Source organism: Diadema setosum, chromosome 17 (genome assembly GCF_964275005.1).
Source record: "Diadema setosum chromosome 17, eeDiaSeto1, whole genome shotgun sequence".
Lineage (NCBI taxonomy): Eukaryota > Metazoa > Echinodermata > Echinoidea > Diadematoida > Diadematidae > Diadema > Diadema setosum.
This window is the reverse complement of record NC_092701.1, coordinates 14,053,273-14,077,129: the sequence shown is the minus strand read 5'-3', so window position 1 is coordinate 14,077,129 and position 23,857 is coordinate 14,053,273. Positions and strand designations below refer to the sequence as shown.

At 37.9% G+C, this 23,857-nt stretch overlaps 1 protein-coding gene across 1 annotated transcript in view; it reads right to left on the bottom strand.

The window, feature by feature from the left end:
• Nucleotides 1-23,857, bottom strand: part of LOC140241197 (polycystin-1-like protein 2) — a 126,055-nt gene that overhangs the window by 76,803 nt on the left and 25,395 nt on the right. Inside the window, exons 6-7 of the mRNA XM_072320957.1 lie at nt 23,275-23,470; nt 2,489-2,736 (exon numbers count right to left, since the gene is read on the bottom strand). Of these exons, the coding sequence (XP_072177058.1) occupies nt 2,489-2,736; nt 23,275-23,470 (444 nt within the window). The remainder of the gene's footprint in view (nt 1-2,488; nt 2,737-23,274; nt 23,471-23,857) is intronic.

Genomic DNA, 23,857 nt, shown 5'->3' with positions numbered 1-23,857 from the left:
TAATGATATTCAACTCCATACGATGATAAAATAAATGCCGGATGTTTACTTTTACGTTCGAAAGTACTTAACAATTACATTCAGCTCCGGAAGATGCTAAAGTAAATGTCGAATTATCCCTTTGACGTTCGGAAATGAATAACAATAATAATCAACTTCGTACGATGATGAAATAAATGTCGGACGTTTACTTTTACGTTCGAAAGTAAATAACATTAACATTCAGCTCCGGAAGATGCTAAAGTAAATGTCGAATTATCCCTTTGACGTTCGGAAATGAATAACAATAATAATCAACTTCGTACGACGATGAGATAAATGTCGGGTGTTTGCTTTTACTTTCGAAAGTAAATAGCAATAACATTCGGCTCCAGAAGATGCTAAAATAAAATTGATGTCAGATGATTGTTTTTACGTTCGGAAGTGAATAGCAGTAATATTCTTCTCCATACGATGCTAAATAACTGTCGGATGTTTGCTTTTAAATTTCGAAATGAATAACAGTAACATTTAGCTGCGTTTGATGGTAAAGTTGATGTTTGATATTAATTTTGCTTTAACGTTCGGAAATGAATAACAATAGTATTCAACTCCGTCCGATGATAAAATGAATGTCTTATGTTTGCTTTTATGTTCGAAAGTAAATAGCAATAACATTCAGCTCCGGAAGATGCTAAAATAAATGCTGAATGTTTGCTTTGGCGTTCGGAAATGAATAACTATAGTATTCAACTCAGTGCAATGATGAAATAATTGCCGAAAGTTCGCTTTTACGTTCGAAAGTAAATAGCATGTAACATTCGACTCCTGAAGATGCCAAAATAAATGTCAGATGATTCATTTCACTTTCGGAAGTGGACAGCAGTAACATTCGGCTCCTTACGATCATAAAATAAATGTCGGGTGTTTGCTTTTGAATTTGGAGATCGAATAACGGTAATATTCTGCTGATCCGTACGATGCTAAAATAAGTAGCAGATTGTTTCTTTTACATTTGGAAATGATTAACGGTATCAATGGGCTCATTTAGATGATGAAATAAAAAGCGGATGTTTGCTTTCACGTTCGGAAATGAATAAGGATGATATTCAGCTCCGTAAGATCCTAGAATGAATGTCGGTTGCTTGTTTTTACATTTGAAAATGATTAACGGCAACATTCGGCTCCGGAAGGTGTTAAAATACTTGTAAATGGTGGATGATTGCTTTTACAATCAGAAATAAATAACGGTAACTTTCGGACCGAACGTAGGACCGATTTAGTTTTGCTTGTTTTTGTTTTTGTTTTTTTTTTTGTTCGGGCCACCAAAAAATAAAAATCAATCATTTTGGGGCCACCAAAATAAAAGTTAGTGTGGAGCCCTGGCCTGCATCAATGTGGATAAAGTGTCTTGCTGAAGGGCAAATATCGGGCACACCGCTCCAGCTCTCGGCTCCAGAGTAGACAACATACATGTACATTATACATATGTACGAGTGGTGTAACTTTAAGTCGATTTTTTTTCGACTTACGTACAAGTCGAAACTCGCCTAAGTCGATGTGTTTTGCTCAGTCCCGAGAAGATCGACTTATGCGAGTTTAACTGTATATATATATATATATATATATATATATACTATTCAAATACAAATGAATACAGGTAAAATAAGCCCACAAATGACATCTATCACTTAAAAAATGTGGTTTATATAATCTAACTTTAGGCAGAAAACACAACTGAAAATGCGCTGTCTAAAATGTATGTCATATAATAGTCATCATAACATTTTGAATCACTATTTCTTTCTAAGAAAAGATTTCTTAGAACATGTTTTATATAACACTGGTACCTATTCCTTGCAACACATCCTTTACTTTGTGATGTAACACCTGAAACTCCATGGTCACTAATGTTCAATCTACTTTAAAAAAGAAAAAAAAGGAGAAAATTACAAGATCTCCAAAGTTAAGCACACAAAAATATCTACTTAAAGGTGCATGGTCCCGGTGTTTTAGTCAAATGCGTACGCGGGCGCACGGCTCAAGTTTGTTATAGAGACCTACGCTATTGACTTCTCTTTGGCGCTTACGCTTTGGCCCACTTTCCCGAGTCCGAAGAAGTCTGATTCACTGTAGTCAGTGGTCCGATCACAGTTCGGCTCATGATTCGGCTGAGGGGGATGACAGCTTTAGCAAACTTCTTTTGTGATGTCATAATAACAAGCACATATGCACGCACCCTGGCATTACTACAGACTGCGCGATGCGCGGAGAAGACAACAAAGGCAACGTTACTTAGCAACACCTACGCACTTTACTCTTGATGACAGCTCAACTTCGGTAATCTTCGTATCAATGCTAACGTTGATCGGCAGTATCATCAACAGCGCCATCTACACTACCGGGACTATGCCCCTTTAAAATATGTCTCGCTCATTTACTGACCGATACTGATCATAGCTGCTAGCTGAGAATTAACACAAACTACACACTGCATAATTTTGCTAACCATGTAAGTATAAGCTGTATGTTTCAGACACTGTGCTTGAAAATGTGTTCTTGCGAATGGACAGGAATGGGTTGGTTCGACTAGTAGTCGTGTCAGTCAGCCACACAAGTTCTTGACGTGAGTTGTTACTGGCAGGGACCAGGGACCAACGGTACCTTGGCATGGTCTGCAGGGTGCAATCTTGACATTTAGCTGACAGGATGATGCGACTAGATGGATTGATGCTGGCAGCACAGTTCATAAGACAGCTTCAAAAGATGCACAAAACCATAAATTAAACCAATATGTGTTGAACAAAGTTCATTAAATTGACAGATTAAAACAAGCAATCATGGAATGGGTAACAATAATCCTGTAATCTCATTGTTCAAGGGCCATGCATCAATTTTTGTTGGCAGCACACTTGATCTTGGCAATAGACGCAGTGCACATGTTGTTGCACATACTTGAAATAGTTCACACACTTAATAGCAAGCTGCCTCACAGTATAGTACCAAGGAGGTTTTATACATGGAGTTCCAACTGGCTGTTATTACTCAAACAGTTGTCAGATTTCTATTGATGTACAAAAGAATTCCACAGGTGCACTTGTGCCTTTGATGATTGATGTTCGAAGCCGCCGTCTTGCTGAGATGCTTTGCACACTTGGCAAAAGGTACGTCGTGTCTAGCCATGAATCAGTACCATTTATCAGTAAAAACATTCATGCATCAGTAATTATTATAGAATGGGTAGCAAAAATCCTGCAATCTCATTGGTCGAGAGCTGTGTGTCGATTTTCACTGGTCGCATGCTGCCTCACAGTAGTACCAAGGAGGTTTTATACATGGAGTTCCAACTGGCTGTAATAACTCAAACAGTTGTCAAATTTCTATTGATGTACAAAAGAATTCCACAGGTGCACTTGTGCCTTTGATGATTGATGTTCGAAGCCACCGTCTTGCTGAGCAATCTGAAGATTCATTTTGAACGTTATCATAATGTTGGCCATATTTTGCTTATTTATTTATTAAATGAAATGAAATTTCACTTTAAATGATAAAGCATGTAAAACAAAAGTCAATTCCGTCCAGAAATTTGCGCAAAAGTGTAAATCAGAGCTGTATCAAGTGAAAATGTTTAAAACTGTACCATCCTGGAAAGCTGCTTTTATCACCTTTCCACTTAATTTCCTCAAATAAAACTAACATGGAATAATCTTCAAGTACAATTCTTTATTGATAAATGTATCAGATTAGTGCCAGGGAATGCCCAGTCGAGTAATCTTCATCTTTATTTCAGCAGTTTTTGCTAAATTTACATTCGCGCATCCTCGTGTCTGTACCACCTACCTTTTATAAGAAGGGATAGCGAAAAGTAATTTCCATCACAAACACGTCTTCCTTTGAAAGTGGGTGGTGATTATGCAATGAGACACAAGTCAATTGTCTTCGTATTTGCGCGGCAGATCCTGTTTGGCACATGCTTCAAATATTTTTGAGCGGCGGCTTCAAACATCTATCAAAGGAAATAAGACGGTTGTGACTCCATTCTCTAGAACCTCCTTGCTGTTACAGTATGAGATGACTAACCATACAAAAACAAAGGTCCGTGAGTCATATGATTTGTCACACAAAGGATGACAAAGGAAAAAAAGTGATTTGAATATTAGAATGCTTCAAACTCATCAAAATCATTTAGCTGTGTTGACAAAGTAATATTTCACTAAAAAGAAAAGTTGTATTTGCACAGTGTAAATGTATAGAAACCATTTATCTACATGTAATTCAACACTTTCTCAGTGTCAACACAAACTGGGCCAAATGCGCGGCCAATTTTAGTCTGGCTTTCAACCCCTCTGCCCATACTATTTTGTTATTCAGGATATTAACCCCCTCAACGTCGAAAACTAGTATAGTTTAAGGTGGTTTTGTCCTGCAAAGGATTTTTCCTTCGGCAAGGCCTTTGCCTGGACGGCAACTTCGTCGCCACGGAATCCAGTTGGCAAAGGGTCAGAAAACCAGACTATACCAAATTGCGTTTGTTTACAACAAGCAGAGCCCCACTACGACAAAATATTGAAAGGTTTGAATTAAAAGCGTGGCTGAGCCGTCAGTGTAAACGGACAATATTGCGGGGCTCGGCCCCGCAATTGAGGCTGGGCTCGGATGCGGCTCGGCCCAGCCCCGCACTGTAAACGGGGTCTCACAGCTGACCTTGTACTAAGTGTTTCAAAAAACATTTCCCACTTTTGATTCTTAATAATTCATAAATTATATATCAGATAACACTGTCATTGATATGAGTAATAGCTGAATAGTGTACAATTTGGTTGAAGGTAGTTTGAATATGAAAACATAAATTAGTTTCATGAAATCCATGATTAATTTCACAGTTAGGTTCCAGATTTTGCACTATTTTCAACCCTCTGTACAAAATTTCACTTTGCACAGGGGTCAATGGGTGTGTATGGGAGTGTGTGGTTAACACCCTGACAATGGTCCTAAACAATGGTTAGGGTTTGAATGCTTCATTATTTATTCATGAGAAATTCCACTATCCCAACTAGTCTTTATTCAGCCCCTGGCAGTATCTGTGTAAAGTCAAACGCCTGCCGATACTGTCGTTGGATCTCAACAGTGCTCTCCCTACTTCTGAAAAATGAAATTACAATGAATACGTACCTTCTGTTCTATCGTAAACATGATGACAGGAAGCAAAGAAAATCAATTAGAGTATACACTTGTGTAAATGGAGCCTTAAATAAATCCACTGTGAAACATATCGCCCCAATGATAAATGCTGCTGAACTCTTAACCAAAAATGATTTCTTTTTATCAAAAAGCGAAAAATTTGTCAGACTATTTAATTAGTAGACAGTTGCATTAAAATGAGGAACTTTAGATCATTTATGCTTATTTATATCCCAAGTGTAGTGATATGTGAAGCAAAAATTGAAAATGATTGCCAGCTGGAATGGAATGTGGTGTTTGCAAGCACATGGAAACGTGTGCTCCCTTTTTCCATGTGCATGCAGTTTACCCTTTACCGTGCATGAATCCAGACTAGCAGTGCCCAGGGCAATCCACATGAATTATTGATTAAGCACTCAGGTGCCTGGGAGCACGAGACTGACGCCTAGTCAACAGGTGGTTCAGGCATGTCCATTGTTAAAGGGAAGGTAAACCCAAAGAGCAATGTGGATTGAGTGAAATCAGCAACATTAGTAGAACACATCAGTGAAAGTTTGAGAAAAATCGGACAATCGATGCAAAAGTTATGAATTTTTAAAGTTTTGGTGTTGGAACCGCTGGATGAGGAGACTACTAGAGGATATGACGTATGAGTGGACAACAATACAAAGAAAATATAAAGGATATTCAACAAAATTTCACTTTTCTAGAATTATGAAAGAGCAGTGGACCAACCGCTTTCAGAAAGCAGGGGGAATAACTGCTACCCTTAACATATGTCAATATCAAGTTGATGGAATTTGTAATTTTCATGAAAAATGGATTTTTGTAGTATTTTCTCTATATTTTCTTGATATTGTAGTCCACTCATACGTCATAACCTCTAGTAGTCTCCTCATCCATCGGTTCCAACACCAAAACTTTAAAAATTCATAACTTTTGCATCGATTGTCCGATTTTCTTCAAACTTTCACTGATGTGTTCTACTAATGTTGCTGCTTTCACTCAATCCACATTGTTCTTGGGGTTTATCTTCCCTTTAAGGGCCATTGTCAACACACACTCACATACACATCATTGGTTCCTGTGCAAGGTTCAATTTTTGTACAGAGGGTTAAAAATTGACCAAAATCTGAAACCTTACTTCAAAATCAATCTTAGATTTAATGAAACTGATTTATGCTTTCACAATCAAATTACCTTCAACCAAATTGTACACTATTCAGCTATTATTTATATCAATGACAGTTTTATCGGATGAATAGTTTTTGAGCTATTAATGATCAAAAGTGGGAAATGTTTTTTGAAACACCTAGTACCTCCTTGCTCTCGAATGCCTTGAATATAGGATCTTATAATCCCCATTCCCAGAATGCGATGGAATGCCTCATTCACAAGACCGAGGGAATTAAAAGTAGGGCATTCTCAATGCGTGCATTTGGGAATGAAGTAGAAAATGCATGCATGCCAGATGCATTCTGGATTGCCAGCGACTAACTGTCTGTCATACCTTTAATAGGCATAAGTAATTTTTTTGCGCTCAGCTGGGTATGATGAATTTCATGTGATTTTCATTTTGTAGAATCAGGACATTCCCTACAGGAACAAATGGCATGCAAAAATATTTGTGTGCTTTTATTTTTCCCCTAGCTTCTGGTTGCATGAAATGCACGAAAATTTCTACTTTTACAGTATACTGTACCATCAGCCTACCACTAAGATTTTGAAGAAAACTTGTGCAACTTACTAGCTGCACTTTTCTCTCAAGCCTTTCAACTGCACCTTTCTGCTCTACATTCTGGCTCCTCCTGACTTTCACTCAAGCTTTTTGACCTTTTGACCTTGGACAGGAAATTTTCCCCAGAATCTCCATGAGGTAATACTATACAGATATTGACTTACCAGAGGTGGAATATAACATTTGAAATCCTCGCGGGAAGTTTTTTTTTTTTTTGTCAAGGACGCTGAGGAAAAATATAGTATTCCGAGAAAAAAATATAATTTCCAAAGGGAAATGAAATGTTATATGCCTACCGAAGGAAAAAGTCAACATCTGTTATATTATATGACCTACAGTACAAGAAATAAACTGCTGTATAAAGCAAAACGACTCTTCATTTTACAGTCAAATTCATGAACACGAGTGACAACAGCACACTAGTGGTATTCAATCGAGCCATATGTACATCTACAATGTAACTACAATGGCTTTTGCGTACCAGTAATTCGTTCTCCCGTGGAGCACAACAGCTGCAATATCGGTTCGGTGTAATAATGTCAGAGGTAAAAATGGCAGAGGTAAAAATGGCAGAGGTAAAAATAGCAGAGGTAAAAATGGCAGAGGTAAAAATGGCAGTGGTAAAAATGTCAGAGGTAAATTAAGTTGTCGGTGGTCAAAATGCCAGAGATAAAAATGTCATTGATAAAAATTTAGTCGTAGAAATGCAAGAGGACGAGGTAAAAGTGACAGAGATTTTTTTCTTAATGTTTCTGACACCTTTCTCGCAATACGCGCTTTTTGTGCCTTCTCCTGAAATAAAGTACGGGGGAGACCGGGGAGAAATGGGACATGGGGAGAAATATGGGGCACTCATGTAACTTGAAAAATGCTCGGCCAGTCAATAATCCAATTATATCAGTAAAAAGATGAGCCTCGGTACACCTGAAAATGGACATATTAACCACTATACAGCTCTACAGGTATCTTGTCAGTAAAATATCAAACTTACTATAGATCTGGTAGGTCCTATACTTAGATGTTAATAGGTATTTCAATAAGTGTGCAAACTTCTGAAAATAAAATTGCTTGATAAGAGACATGCAGGTATGAAAAATTGGTAGGGATCTTTTCAAACTCTTTCTGTTACCACTGGGAGAAATTTAATAGGGCAGTGTTACATTTCTCCCCGTGGCACATGTAAATCCTATACTTTGGTCATGATGGTTATCCAATTTCTCTCCAGGTTGTCTCATTTCTCCCCACTTGATGTCCCATTTCCCCCCAAATTAGGGGTTAAACAAATCATTAATTACACGAAAACGTTTGATATATATAGGGGTATCACTAAATACTCTACTATAAACTTCAGAACCTATACTACATAATTATGATTATGACCTAGCTTGACAAAATATTTTAAAAGTTACAAGGAATCTTTCATGATGATGCAAAAATGTCCCATTTCTTCCCGGTCTCCCCTACACTTTCCTGCATTTTTTTTTTCTCACGGATACCCTCTGCGTTTTCATGGAAAGGACCATATGCATATCGCCTCACCTGGTCTCTTTCTGGTTTATCCGAAACATTTTCATCGGGTTATGAGATAAGAATGCATAAACCGTGACGTAAATGATGTACGTTATTATAAACATTAAAACGAAAAAAAAAGTATACATGCGCGAGAAAACACGCGTAAAGGTTTTATTGCAAGTGTCATGTAAAGGGTGGCAAACAGTGGCATATCTAGGGAAAACCGCGCCCGGGGCAAGCACGAAAATTGCGCCCCTAATTTCTGAAAAAGTGTCGAACCCCAACCCCATCCCGGTAGGGACTTTAAACAAAGTCCACATGATGCTTTTTCAAGCACTTAAAAGGGATCTTTTGAGGGTGATTTAAATGTAATGAATTGTGATAGATTTTGGCGAGCGAGCGCAGCGAGTGAGCCGAAAATTTTTGTATTTCAGCTTACAAAACATGGAATTCTTGTCATTTTTTGATGATTAAATCTCACAATTATAGTGACGACCTTATAGATAACGATTTATACCAACAAACTGAGGACTTGAAAAAATACTCTAAATTAGTACGAGCGAGTGAGCCAAAATTTGTATATTTCGGCGTCATCATTACGCTTTTTTCTTATTTTTTTTTATTTTTTTTGCGCCCCCCTCCCCCGTATGTTCGAAACCGTTGGCGTCCTCTTTTGATCCAATCGGCGATCGCTTCAGAACGAATGAAATTGCAGTCGTTGCTCCGTGTAACACTTTTCCTGCTAATAATACAAAACGACATGAGTGAACACAATAGACATTATCATTTTGTCCGCGTCATCGTCACGTTTTGTTCTTATCTTCTTCTCTTTTTTATACAAATTTTGGCGGGCGAGCGCAGCGAGCGAGCCGAAAATTTTTGTATTTCAGCTTACAAAATAACATCGTGAAACTCTTGTCATTTTTTGCTTATTAAATCTTACAATTCTAATCAAGATATAGTGACGGCCTTATAGATAACGATTTATACCAACAAACTGAGGACTTGAAAAAATACTCTAAATTAGTACGAGCGAGTGAGCCGAAATTTGTATATTTCCGCGTCATCATTGCGTTTTGTTCTTATCTTGTTTGATTTGTTGTTGTTTGTTTTGCGCCCCCCCCCCCGTATGTTCAAAACCCTTGACGCCCTCTTTTGATCCAATTGGCGATCGCTTCAGAACGAATGAAATTGCAGCCGCTGCTCCGTGAAACATTTTTCCTGCTAAATATAAAATGACATGTGTAAACACAATAGACACTGTCATTTTGTCATCATCATGTTTTGTTCTTACCTTCTTTTTTATATAAATTTTGGCGAGCGAGCGAGCCGAAAATTGTATTTCAGCTCACAGAACATGGAATTTTTGTGTGAACACAATAAACATTGTCATTTTGTCCGCGTCATCATCATGTTTTGTTTTTATCTTGTTTGATTTGGTTTTCTGCCTCCCCCCCCCCCCCCCCCACCATTCTCCCTCCCCCTTCCGGGCGAGTTTTTTTTTTTTCTTCTTCTTCTTCTTCTTCTTCTTTTTCTTCTTCTTTTCTTTTTTTCTTCTTCTTCTTCGTTTTGTTTTTTGTTTTTTTGCGCCCCCAAGGAGTGGCGCCCGGGGCACGTGCCCCCCTTGCCCCCCCCCCCCCCCTCCCTAGATACGCCACTGGTGGCAAAATTGAAGAAGTCACCCCTGTTCTCAAAAAGGTGACCCTCATGAAATTGACATGTTTTTATCTTGCCTAGCATTTCAAAATACTGTACAAATAATTTATAATAATAATAATAATACAGGGTGCTTATAATGCGCCAATTCCACATAGCTAACGTGCTCAAGGCGCAGTAGAAGTATGAAATACAAAAATCCTTACACAAACATGCACATGAAAATGAATGACACAACAATGATAATGAAGAAAAATATATATATAGGAAAATGGTTACGAACAAATGAGTCTTGAGGGCAACTTTAAAGGAGTCAACATTCGAAATGTAATGGATAGCTTGAGGCAACTGATTCCACAGGTAAGGTCCAGCATGTGCAAATGACCGATCCCCCCATGATTTCTTCGTATTTGGAACAACAAACAATCTACAATGGGATGACCTTAAACATCTGGGAGGATTATAAAATGTCAGCAAATTAACATTGTACTCTGGGGCAGATCCGTGAATGCAATGAAAAACAAATAGTAATAGTTTAAATACAATGCGAGATTCAATGGGTAACCAATGCAATAAGGACAAAACAGGGGTAATGTGAGTATTTCTCCTGGTAAGGGTAACAATGCGGGCAGCTGAATTTTGCAATTTTTGTAGCCATGAAAGTTGAGATTGTGGTAGCTGAAATCCAGGAGTGCATTACCAAAGTCAAGTCGGGATGATATAAGAGCATGAACTATTTTTTCTGTGGCTGAACGAGTTAAATACTTGCGATTAATGCCCAAGTTGCGTAACTGATACCTCGCGTATTTACAGACAGCAGAGATCTGAACAGACATGGACATTGTAGAATCAAATAATACTCCAAGATTTCTACACGATTTAGATGGAGCAATAACCACATCATTGTCAACCGTTAAAAAAGAAGGAAGACTAACCTTGTCAAGTAGAACTTTGGAGCCAATAAATAATAACTCTGACTTTTCCTGATTTAACTTCAATGAATGCGAGCTCATCCACTTTTTGACATCATGGATACAAGCCTCAAGTTTCTGGATGATGTCAACGACATTAGTTTGGGTAGGTAGAAATGATGTATATATCTGGATATCATCAGCATAACAATGATAGTTAAAAGAGTGACAATGTAAAATCTCTTTCAAACCAGTCAGATAAATCGAGAAAAGCGTTTGGCCCCCGACAGATCCTTGTGGGACACCACAGTCTAATGGAGCAGGATCAGATTTTGCATTATTAACACAAACAACTTGAAACCTTTCAGATAAGTATGACTTGAACCACTCAAGAGCTTTACCATCAAAACCTAATGACTTCAAAGTATTCACCAGAATCGTATGATTAACAGTATCAAATGCTGACGATAAATCAAGCAGTAACAGAGCAGTAATCTTTCCGTCATCCATATCTCTCAAAATATCATTGGATAAGTTAACTAGTAAGGTCTCAACACTATGATGCGGCCGATATGCTGACTGACGGTTATCCAAGAGATTATTCTCCAGCAGATAGTCTGATAATCGTGAAAAGACAACACGCTCAAGGATCTTGGACAAAAATGGAAGGTTCGATACAGGCCGGTAATGCTGCAAAGCCTCAGGATCAAGAGATGGCTTCTTTAACAAAGGGTAAATGTAAGCCAACTTCAATGAGACTGGGACTGACCTGGGGATAGTATATCACTTTTTGCAAACCCCTAAAATACTTTTTACTAAAGCGGTTCCAGAAAAAAAAAATATATATAGCGAAGCACTCTGCGAGTGAAGACTTCCGCCAAGCATGCAGCTCATTTCCACCACTGATCTTGTTTTTCCATAGAGATATCAGTGATTTCCATCCAGATACCTACTTACAGCACTGTGTGCTGAAAGTTGCCCGATGTCCCAATATAGAAACCTTTGTTACGTCATAAACCCTCAGCTACTTACATGGCGCGCCTCGTCCTAGCAGAAACTAGAGCACGCACTTTCGTGCGTGCATGCAAACCTCAAATACGCGCAGCCTGAACTCCCAAGTTCATTGACCCTACTTGCCAAAATATCAAAAATCCTTCATAAATTCCCCTAAAATTCTTGGATCACTTCCAAAATTTAATCGTTTTTTACTTGTGCCATTCTCAACCTTTCCTGCAAGTTTCATTTCCACCACTGATCTTGTTCTTCCGTAGAGCATTAAAAAAAAAAACGGATTGTGAAATTCTCTGGTGTAAATTAAATATAATGGATAATAGTGACAGCGAACTGCCTGTAAACAGGTTTTCTTACAAAACATTGTTATTTTATGTTATTTTCTGTGACCCACGTGTATCAAAGGATATCCTTTTTGTGAGAAATTAGTCATTTGTACATATTTAAGGAGCCTAATTTTAATCAATGATAAAAAATAGCTTTACTTCATTTTCCATGATTACTTCTCATGCAGCAGAAGTGTTGTAATCGATCTCATAATATGTAATCAATGCAGGACAGAGCTCTGAATTTGCTACACGAGCAAATTTCAGAAATGACTATTCAAACTGAACTGCTAATAAAATAAAGAGTTCTCCACCAAACTGATTCTGATGTTATTTCAGTGAAGAATGGATGCTCCACCCAACAAGCTAAAATACTAGCGCATTTCATCCCAGCAAAGTCCTAAAAAACCTGCTGTTCCATTTTTTGGGCCACCCTGTATAGTGTAAGCTCACCATAATATTGGCGTTTATCTATTTGCATCTAATCATCAAAGTGCCACAGTTTTCGTAGCATTGTGGTCTTTCCAAGCAAGTGTAAATTTGTTTGTTTGTTTGTTTGTTTTTATTTCTGCATTCAATCAAATACAATTTGAATACAAACTTCAAAAAGTACAAAGACAAAGAATAACAAGTGCAGTGAAATAAATCGATAACAGTACATAAATAGATACACATAGGTGATTGCATTGAGCAATGTAGATACACAGAAACATAAAATAAGATATACAGTATTTTTTCAGTAAACAACAGAGATCATTGAATGCAGGAGACCACCATCGTAAGCGATTAAGCTTGAAATGTTTAATGAACACTTTGTGGTCACTTTACAAACTTATGGCCCTATAGTACAAACTCTGCCAAATTTAGTGACTTCCCATGAAAACGAGTAGCATTAGTTCTCACCTTTAAACTGACATGGTGCAATCTGTATAGTCACGTAGATTATCAAAATTTGTAAACAGTTTTTACCAAATGTTCCTACACTCCTGTGCTACATACTACTTAACTACCCCCCCCCCCCCCGAAAAAAAAAATATGTTTGTGAATCTAATGAAATGTTTTTACCAATCAGAATGGTAAAATCTTGGTTTGACACCAGGGTATATCCATATTTTTGCTAACAAATATTAACAAATTTTGAGCCTGTATATTTTTGTTACTCCCCTTTTGTAATTTCAACTGAAAGATTCGTATTACTTTTTAGTGAAGTTTTCTTACTGTTGTTGTATAACAAGGGAACAACATCATTTTCGGAGCCTGAATCTACCAATCTTTAGCAACACACCATGTTGATGAATTTACTACGTTAAACATAATGGAATCTGACTTTGGAGCAACAGCTAAGTTTGAAAGGCATCAAACATTTACATTTTTTTTTTTTCGCCTGCGGATTCGTTCAACAATAATTGAAAGAAATCCCATGGCAAACTATCGGTTTTTACTCTTACTAGAACAGTCTATTGCTAAAGTTCGTCTCCAGTTTTAATAGGCATAAGTTTGTAAAGTGACCACAAAGTGTTCATTAAACTTCGAGATATTTGTTTTTGCGCCATGTGATAATTGAACAATGTAATAAAATATTTTGCAAGAGCTTACTTATGTTTGCCGATACATCTGCTGTAGTTTGTTTTTTTGCATTTTGTATTTTTACTTCTACATTATCTCGTGATCAGGCCTTGTGAGATAAATAGGCTCCTACGAAACATGAATGTGAGAAAATAACATAGAACAGGTGAAAAATTAGCGGTTTGCTTCAACTATGTCTCCTTCACTTCTTTACACTAAACAGTTCAAAAAATGAAAAATAATGACAATATACTAGCCTGGACGTGAGCAGAATTCGTTTGTGTAAGAGTGTGTATGTGAGAGTATGTATATCTGCGTATAGAAGTATATGTTTATACCAAAAGTGGGTTCGTGCATGTGTGTGTGTGTGTGTGTGTGTGTGTGTGTGTGTGTGATAACTTTACTGGGCGAAACAACGTAGGATTATACTGTTTAAGGGGTTTGCAGCATTGTTGGAACCCCCTTAATAGAAATAATAATAATAATAATAATAATAATAATAATAATAATAATAATAATAATAATAATAATATTATTAATAATAATAATAACAATAATCTCCCATAGGCCTACTAGGCTCTTAGCTGGTTCAATATTCCTGTGAACAGACAGATTACACCACTGCACTTGAATCAAACTCAGAATAATGAGAGTGCTCTAATCTTTTTAAAACATAATTCCATAAATATTCTTCAAATCTGCAGTTAGGATTTGATAATTCGATAAATACAGTTTGCTCTGGCTAGGTTATTATTCAAAACCTCTTCATACATTTACCTCTGACGAAATCGCTCTCATTACTTCTGACATTTTACCTCTGACATTACCTCTGACATTTTTACCTCTGCCATTTTTACCTCTGCCATTTTTACCTCTGACATTTTTAACTGGCACCGCAATATCATCATCGCCTGGGCGCCTGTTATCACATTCCTAATGTTAGAACAGTTGCTATGCAATCATACTTACGGCCTAACGTTAGTTTCATAGCAGTAGAGCTAGATTTTGTAATGACAGTTGTAAAATAGTAGAAGACTACAACTTCCGCTTTTGGTCTAAAGCAAGTTTGTTGAGATAACATTTGTTTGTGGTAATGCATGAGAATGTGAACTTTCTGACAATGTAGGGCCTAATCTCTTCTGCCTGCGGTCACTGGTACAAGAGTTGTAGACTACGGACCTGGACCTGGTCCAGGTCCTGCGCTAGTACAAGTAGCATTTAAACTTATTCAGTTCACACACTGGTGATGTACTGGGAAATCCTTTGGCTTTCCTGTCGCGCCTGTCTAACATTAACTGGAGTAGTAGGCTCTACAGCTTCCAGAACATTCTCCAATTCTTTCTCTCGCAAGTGAAGTGCAACTGCTCATCAAAGCTGCCATACCAGTTTGACGAAAACAAATCTGTTGCAATTTCCTAATTCGCCCTTGTGTAGCGTGTGTCATGACTGTGTGATGCTCATACCGCGGTACCACTATAGAGCTAGCACGTTGTACTAGACTACTACTGTGGTGTGTGGTCAACTGGTCACGATTGCATTCATGTGTGCAAAGTGTCTTTACGTATGTGGAAGCTCTCTGTATGTTGTGTGCATCATAACAGTTGGTTCTTTATTACGTCATCCTGGTCCAGATATAACGCCATTTGTTTAACATAGTTGCTGTTATATTCCATGCTTGTACATAATTTACGTCATGTTTTAGAAATATAATGCTTTTATACAACACCTTGTAGAATGTAGCTATCCGATTGGTCGATTGCCCATCACGTGACATTTAGTGAAAGGTTCTATTACACGCTCTGGCTGTCTCAGCATGCAATTTTGGTTCGATCAAAATGTTCTATTGCACGTGCTCTGATGTCACAATAAACAAAAATGTGCCGCGCGCACTCAACAACTACAAGCGTGCTTACAAGCGCGTACTTTTGTCACTATTCTTCTGCAAACAACTTGTTTTCGCATACGTACATACACGCTAACATGTACATACACAGTGACTGCGACTGTGAGGCTACTCATTTGTCTTTCACGGAAAATGGTTGCCATTTCTCTGCTAAATTCAAGAATCTGTGAGTACCAAATTCGTTGACGTTCGAGGTGTTGTATAAAACAAATAGTGTATGGTCTTTACTCGTGCAATGGAACGAGATTTCGCACTCGGTGAAAGATGAGGTGCACTATTCAACGAGGCTCGCCTCGTTGAATAGAGCGCCTCTATCTTTCACCTCGTGCGAAATCTCGTACCATTGCACTCGTGACCATTCACTATTTGTACACTCATCCTTGTGACCATGGTCACGTGACAGCATTTTGACCAATCACACATTGGTATCTACATAGGTCAAATATGCATATATTAAGTTTCAAGAAAAGTCCTGCAAGCATTGCATGAATATGAGGGAAATAGTAAAATTTTGTGGAGTTGGCCTTGACTTTTCACTCCTGACCATTGACCCATGACCTCAATTCCCTAGATAATCCGGCCCTGCTAGTCAGTGCATATCAGTCAGACCGCAACGCTGCTGTTAATGAGCTCAAATCAAAAATTTATCGTACGCGCAGGTTTTTGCGCATGTATTTCTCAGCACCCGAGATTTTGCGAGATAATTCAGAGACAAAGTGCATGGTCTACGAGATTCACTTATTGGCGACATGAAGATCTACTATCCGTGACCAATTGACATGGTTTGTGAATATTTGAAATAAATCACACCTTTTAATGCTTACATTATACAGAATGAGCTTATGATATCATTATTCATATCTCTGCATTATATCGATATTTTCCAAACGACCCTGAGACAAATTAGAACAAGGCTTTCTATTTATTGCCAACCCGACCCGTTCATAGGTTGAATCACCACATGAATGATAGTCAACGTTTTAGATATACCTGTTATAACAGCACACTAAGAACTGAATTGGTCCCTCGCTTAGAAAACAATAAAAATTGAAAGTCTCGTCGAGTAAAAATCATAGTGTGGCAATTTGAGATACATGCGCTCCCAGGGTATCATTAGATAAATTACTCAGCGATGTATACAGTGGATTAATAAGGAATAATTATTCTAATACCAAAAAGAGAGCCCCAAAGAACTCATGTGTGCAAACACAGTGCTAGATCTTGTATTATTGATTTGTATGCTACTTATTAATGCACTCTACTTTTATCTAGTTGTGCCGGCAAAAAAAAAAAGTTCAAGCCAAAGTTGAGCTGTCGATCAGAGTGGAGTGTTGTTCTTGTTGTTTACGTGGAGATCTTACACCAGCTGCAGTTGCCTGAACCTGAGCGCGTATACACACATTGTGCGCGCGCGCACACACACACATCATATAGGGTCCTACACTGTCATCTACACACAGTGTATTACTGTTATGTAGAGTACACGTTCACTGTCATTCCGCGAGGTGCGTTCAACTCTCCACTCAGAGGGAATTAACCAATCAGAAACGCGTATTCGCGGCAAACTGAAATCTCGTCAAAAATTAACTGTACAACGCAATGATTTATTCGCCAACCTGACCCGTTCATAGGATCAGTCCACATAAAGTCATTATGTTTTCATAGAATGATATTTCCTCTTTCATTTTATACCTCTTCCATTTTGGTCCACCTTAATTTCGTCGGTCTAGTGTACCCCTTAAGAAGAATGGAAAATATGCAAATTTTGTGTTTTATAATTTCCTTGTTCAGTATATTCTATATGTCATAACCTTTCAAGTGGTCGAATTTCATCAAAGTACAACTCTTCAGCTTTTTATCGATATATAAATCATGAAGATTGATAATGTCGTTTAGATTTACAGACACTCTAAAAATGTGGTCTCCCAGCTCATTACGTATTCATGTCCGCGAGGTCCATGCATACGCATACGATAAATGCGAAGGCTTTTCAGGACGTTGCGGTCTGACTGATATGTATATGTACCAACTTCCATGAAGATACCTTGAACGATTTGCGAGATATGGAGAAAAAAGTGAAATTTTAGTAGTATATGAATACACTAAGCTTCAAGAAAACGCCTTCAGGCATTGCATAGATATGGGAGAAATAGTGAAATTTAGAGCATTTGACCTTGACCTTTGACCTTTTGCCGATTTCACTTAAAAACTACTTAATTAATTGCCCCGTCATACGTCATCCTTGGACAAAGTTTGGTGAAATTTGCTTAATCCAGTCTTGAGTTATCGCGTAAACGGATACAATTTCATGATTTGACCTTGATCTTTGACCTCTGGCTGATTTCACCCAAAATCTAATCAAGTAATTATATTTTATACTTGGAACAAGTTTGGTATAAAAATTCCACTCAATATTACTCAAGTTATTATGTAAACAAATGGGGACGGACGTTACAGATGGACAACCCGAAAACATAATGCCTCTGGCACCCTTTGGGCAGAGGCAATAAAAAACAAATCAAAACAAAACTAGAAATGTAGCTATGACGACTGGTATGCCTCCGCCATAATGCATGATTCTCTTTTAGGTCTATAGTACGTCTTGACAATGTGTGATGACAGTTTAACATAATTAGCAAGATATTAAACATGTGTTGAATTGTTCACTTTCCTTGAACTAGACCCAAAGTTCCCGGAACGCCGAAGGCGCCCCCATTCGTCGAAAACTCTATCGGAACACTGCAAATGCTTTCATAAGGAAATGACTGTTTGCAATTTGGCCTGATTTGATAACGTTATCGGCAATTTATAAGCGGTGTATAAGCCAATGTCTGTTTATAAGCCAGTATCCCGTGTGCGATTTTTTTGGCGAGTTATATCCCAAATAATAGTTCTCTCAAGCATTTGGTGTGATTTGTTGCCGTCAGTGGCGATTTATAAGCGACTTGTAAGCCATTGCCTATTTATAAACCATTATCTTTTGTGCGATTTTTGGCGATTTATAACGCAAACGAACGAGTTGAACGCCATCGATGCATTGGTTGTTGATCATCATCGCATGTGAGTTGCATTCGACAACATTCATCAAATACAAAGTTCATGAGAAGTGAGAAATGAAAGTAATCTGGTGTATTTGTAAGTAAGCTGAAGTTTTTTTTTTTTATTATTTGTAATGTCACGCTGTCGCACATACAGTACAAAATCAACGGCTATTTCGTGGTGTAGGTCCCCACTCGCTGAAAGTGAGAGCGCACGCATTCCTTTTATTTACAATTTGTGCCGCGTACTACTGGACTGTTGTCCCACACATAAACATCTGTGTTGCCTATAGTTAGCGTTCAAATCTTTCATCCTGCGTACCACTGCACGGTGGTTCTAGACCTAACTGTATTGTATTATCAACTCTTCTTCGTGAAGCATGGCTAACGCAAAGTCATTGGAGGTGGATTGAAGGGTACCGATTGAAGTCCCCAAGCCCCATTGCGTACACTGTATAGCGATAGTGTTGGTGTTACGTGTGCGAGGTGAATGAGGGCGGCCCAAGGCCTAAACCACGATTTTAAGCCAAATCGACATGTTCATTATTATCATAATATTAATACTGTAATAAATAGCCTAGATGATATTTCTACTTCACTCTAAAGTTTAGGCCTACCAAAGAAAGACTAAGGCTGAACACTTTGTCTTTTCAAAAAAGAAGAGAGAAGATGAAGACATAGTCTACTCCAATCATACAGAACACCGAATTCGAACATGCAGAACATGGCAGAATATTCAAAAACATTGTCATTGACAATTCAAAACCTGAGATTGAGAACTATTTTGAACTTGCCACTCGCACTCGTGAGTCGTGGTTATCATAGAACAAGAGGCCAGTCCATGAAACTAGCCAAAGCAAGGAGTCGCCTGGACATCAGGGGAAAAAAAATCACTTTTATAGCCAAAGAGAATAGGCCTAGTAAACGAGTGGAACAATTAAGCTTCCATAATCGGCTGTTGATGCCCCTACACTCATTAACCTCAAGAAGCAACTATCCAACTTTGGTTTTTACATGGGCCCCACAGGACCCCCTTAACTCTGCCACACCGTGCTACATTTAATGTTTATAGATGATATCCTGCCGCCAAGAATGACTACATGTAGGTGTTGCCAGCAATAAAATTCAAGGTAAAAATTTGTGTTACGTCTTAGCTGTAGCCGCTCTGCACCACTTGCAGAGTTTACCTCCCTCGCGAAGGCTTGGGTCAGGCTTGGGAAAGAGTTGCGTACGCGTGTATTTTCTTCAGCATTGCTGCAGATAGTACTTTTAAATGGATTTTGGGGTACCTTCAAACTATCTCCAGCTTATTTAGGGGGCATAAATGATACAAGTTCCAAATATTCTTCAGGTTAAACAAAAAAATAAGTTTAACTTCACAGAAAAAATGTCAATTTAAAAATTGAAATACTTAAATAGGTGGCCCAAAATAAATGCTTGTTGGTAGGGAGGACAGTGAAATCTGGTAATTTTGAAATCATATCTGTCAGTACACAAAAATGTCCTATTGAACAATTTTCTAGTTTTTGTCAAATTAGAAATGGGATATGAAGGACTTTAAAAAAACCCATATGGAATTGATATAACATGAAAGCTTGAAGTATGGGGATCATTTTCCGATCATTTTATTTTAATGCTAGTCTTGTTCTAGAGGGTCCGATTTTGCAGCAGAATTTTTAAAAGTAATTTTTAAGTCAAAAGATTGTAACTTTACCAAGTTTTTATCGATTTAGCTGATCGATTGTCTTTCTCTAGGTAGGACCTATCCAGTGATACCAAACTTGTCTGGTTTTTATCCAAGAATCCAAGCAATAAGTCATTGGCCTCCCTACTGTTGGCTTTTTGCTTTCCTGCCACCCTGTGGGCTATACATGGCCATAATAAACACTTTTGAAAATGTCCAAGAATACACCATTTCTAATCAAAAACATGATAGGTATGAATAAGAAAAAGTTTTTTTTTTCTTTTTAATGAGTTCTTTATGCGGGAGACTTCTCTGCTGCTCAAAAATGTTAAATGGATATTCAGGTCCCTTCAAACTCATCTCTCTCATCCACACTATATTCTAATCATCCCCACATTAGAATTTCACTTTGAACTTAAGAATATGTCTGGGTGGCTCCCACAAAAGGAATTTGTGCTGTTGCTGTATTATTCTTTACCAGAATCTGGTAACTCTTAAAAAATACCCTAAAGAACAATGTGTCCACATCCGTCTATAATCGCAGTTTTACTGTTTCCAATAATATCAAGTTTCAAGTCAATAGATAAGGATGAGAGGATGCATTTCCTTTGGGCAGCATTTACAATGCTCATGTACACATTTGCAAATATCCAATCATTTTAAATTTGAAGTCAATAGGTGAGAGGGTGCATTTCCCTTAGGTAATGCATCCTCTCACCTCCAAACAACCAGGAACATAGGCATCCCCATGTTTCCAATTTTCATATAATGTCGAAAAGAAACATTCCCACATTCTGTGTAGTTTTTAACTAAATCATAGCAAGTTTCACTCTACCTCAAAGTCCACTGCAACATTCATCTTGTGCACTCATAACATATTCATTTGAAGTAAATATCTCAATTTAAATTCAATTTGTTCACTTTTATAATTGCATGATTCTGGCATACAACTCGTCAATTACCCTGCAGAAGGGCCTTGCCTGATGCGTTATTCACACAAAAAAGTACTTTTTTTTAGATAATCACATTTTTGATGTTCGAATGTCTCTGTAAAATGGAGTTCTTAATCTTCTGGGCTAGAAATTTATCTCCATTTAGTCAATATTGTTGTACACTGTTCTTCAGAATTTGAATCAATAATCTTATGATAGTTTCTACGCTACACTCACTTTTATGCTAAGACCTTTCTGCTAGGAACATTTACCTAAGCTAAGGCCCTTCTGCAGGGCAACCGACGAACTGTGCATGTCTCATGTAAAGTGCTCATTCAGAGCATACATGCTTTTCTTAGACAACATAAAAAATGACAGCATCTAGGACATGACACCAAAAGACAGGAGATTTCTCATTGGCATCTGATTATATTCAACTCATTTCCACAAGAGATATATTATTACCTTTCACTTTCTAGCAATATCAGGATGGAACTTCACTTATGCATTTCAACTGTCTGTACCTTTGGCCCAATAATCATTCTCATGAAATTTCATAGTCATTTAAATATCCACTCAACTCAAAATTATTGTGCCATAATTTAGCAAGAACCAAGACGCAAACTAATGAGGTGTACTCAAAGCACTTTGTTGGAAACTTGAAAGCATATCTTCTTACCAGTCCACCAATCTACTCTCTGCTATACCAATACCCAAGCCTAGTTCCGACATATCTGGGTTTAATTGGATGAATGGCTATATTTTCTAAGAGAGCATGTATTTGGGGATTTGAGGATTTTTACTTCACTTCTGACTCTTTATAAGTTTTATATGCATTGGGTAATTTTCAAGGGATGGAGAAAAAGTATAAATTCAGTATAAAACAGTAAATTGTAAGCATTTTAACCTGGCCTTTGACCCTATGACCCTAAGATTCCTAAGAGAATCACTGTCAGGCAGAACATGCATAAATAATTACTAAGTTTCATGATACCTTGAGTTTACCACTTTCACATGAATTTTGACATTTTGACTTTTGACCTTTTTGGTGAAAGACTTCCCAGAGAATCTCTGTTGTGTAATACATGTATATACTACGTTTCAAGAAAAATCTTGCAGGCCTTGCATAAATATATGGGGAAAAAGTGAAATGTTGAGGAGTTAACCTTGACCTTTGACCCCATGACCCCCAAATTCCCTAGATAATCACTTCCAGTCAGTACATGCATATATACTTAGTTCCATGAAGATACCTTGTACTTCTAAAATATGGAGAAAAAATGAAATTTCAACATTTTTACTTGACCTTTGAACATTGACCTCATGACCCAAAACTCTGTGTAGAGAATCTTCATTTGGTAGTACATGTATACACAAAGTTTCAAGAAAATACCTTTGGGCATTGCATAGATATGGGGGAAATAGTGAAATATTGAGCATTTTACCTTGACCGTTTGACCTTTGACCTTGAGCACATGAACCCAAAAGTTGATAGGCACAACTTGGCCCACTCATACATGCACATGCCAAGTTTCATTAGAATACCTCGAATGGTTTTTGAGTTACGCTGTCCACAAAATCGATTACAGACGGACGGAAGGACGGACAACCCGAAAACATAATGCCTCCGGCGACACTTCGTGGCGGAGGCAGAACAAAACAGTTAACTATCAGTGATTAGAAATAAGGATCCATGTCCTCTAATAAGTTCCTTCTCTCCACTTCTGCACTAGAACTATCCTATACTAATGTGGACAATTAAGTTATTGCCAACATGAGCCTAAAACTAAGTTATTGCTAACATAGCCTAAACTGTGTCTTTGTGACATGTACTTACATAACTTGAATACTGGGTGGATCCCCAGGGAGAATGGCCACCAGCTGATCAGCCACGGAGTTCTGCCTCCATTCTTTGGAGAGAATAAGTCGGAAAAGGTGGGTCTGGTTCCCTTCTAGTGTCTGTGCTGGAATGTGCAGCGTTGCCATGGACCCAGACTGGAGCCAAAATCCGTTACCGAGACACCCTCCATTTTCTGCATCACAGGGAAAACCGCCAGATCATAGATATCACAGAAAACTGCAGCCATGATTACATAAACTTGTAAACTTTGCCCTGTGGCCATGTTCCAAAGCAATAGGAATTAGCAAAGACATGATAGTTCTTCAAATGTAAAGAGCAACTTGTGCTTTTTGAGAGCTATCTACATGAGATATGAACATGTTGATGACCGCCATGTTTCTTACACTGCTGAAATAGACACAAAGTATATACAACTTTGTTTAAAAATTCATCATTTTCTCCCAAATCAGATCTAGATATGTTGCTGAAAGCCCACACATCTGCACAAATGAGCCAGCTTCTGTTTTATGATCATTCTTTCCTTACACAATTTCCATTCCACTTCATTCCTGTTCCAATA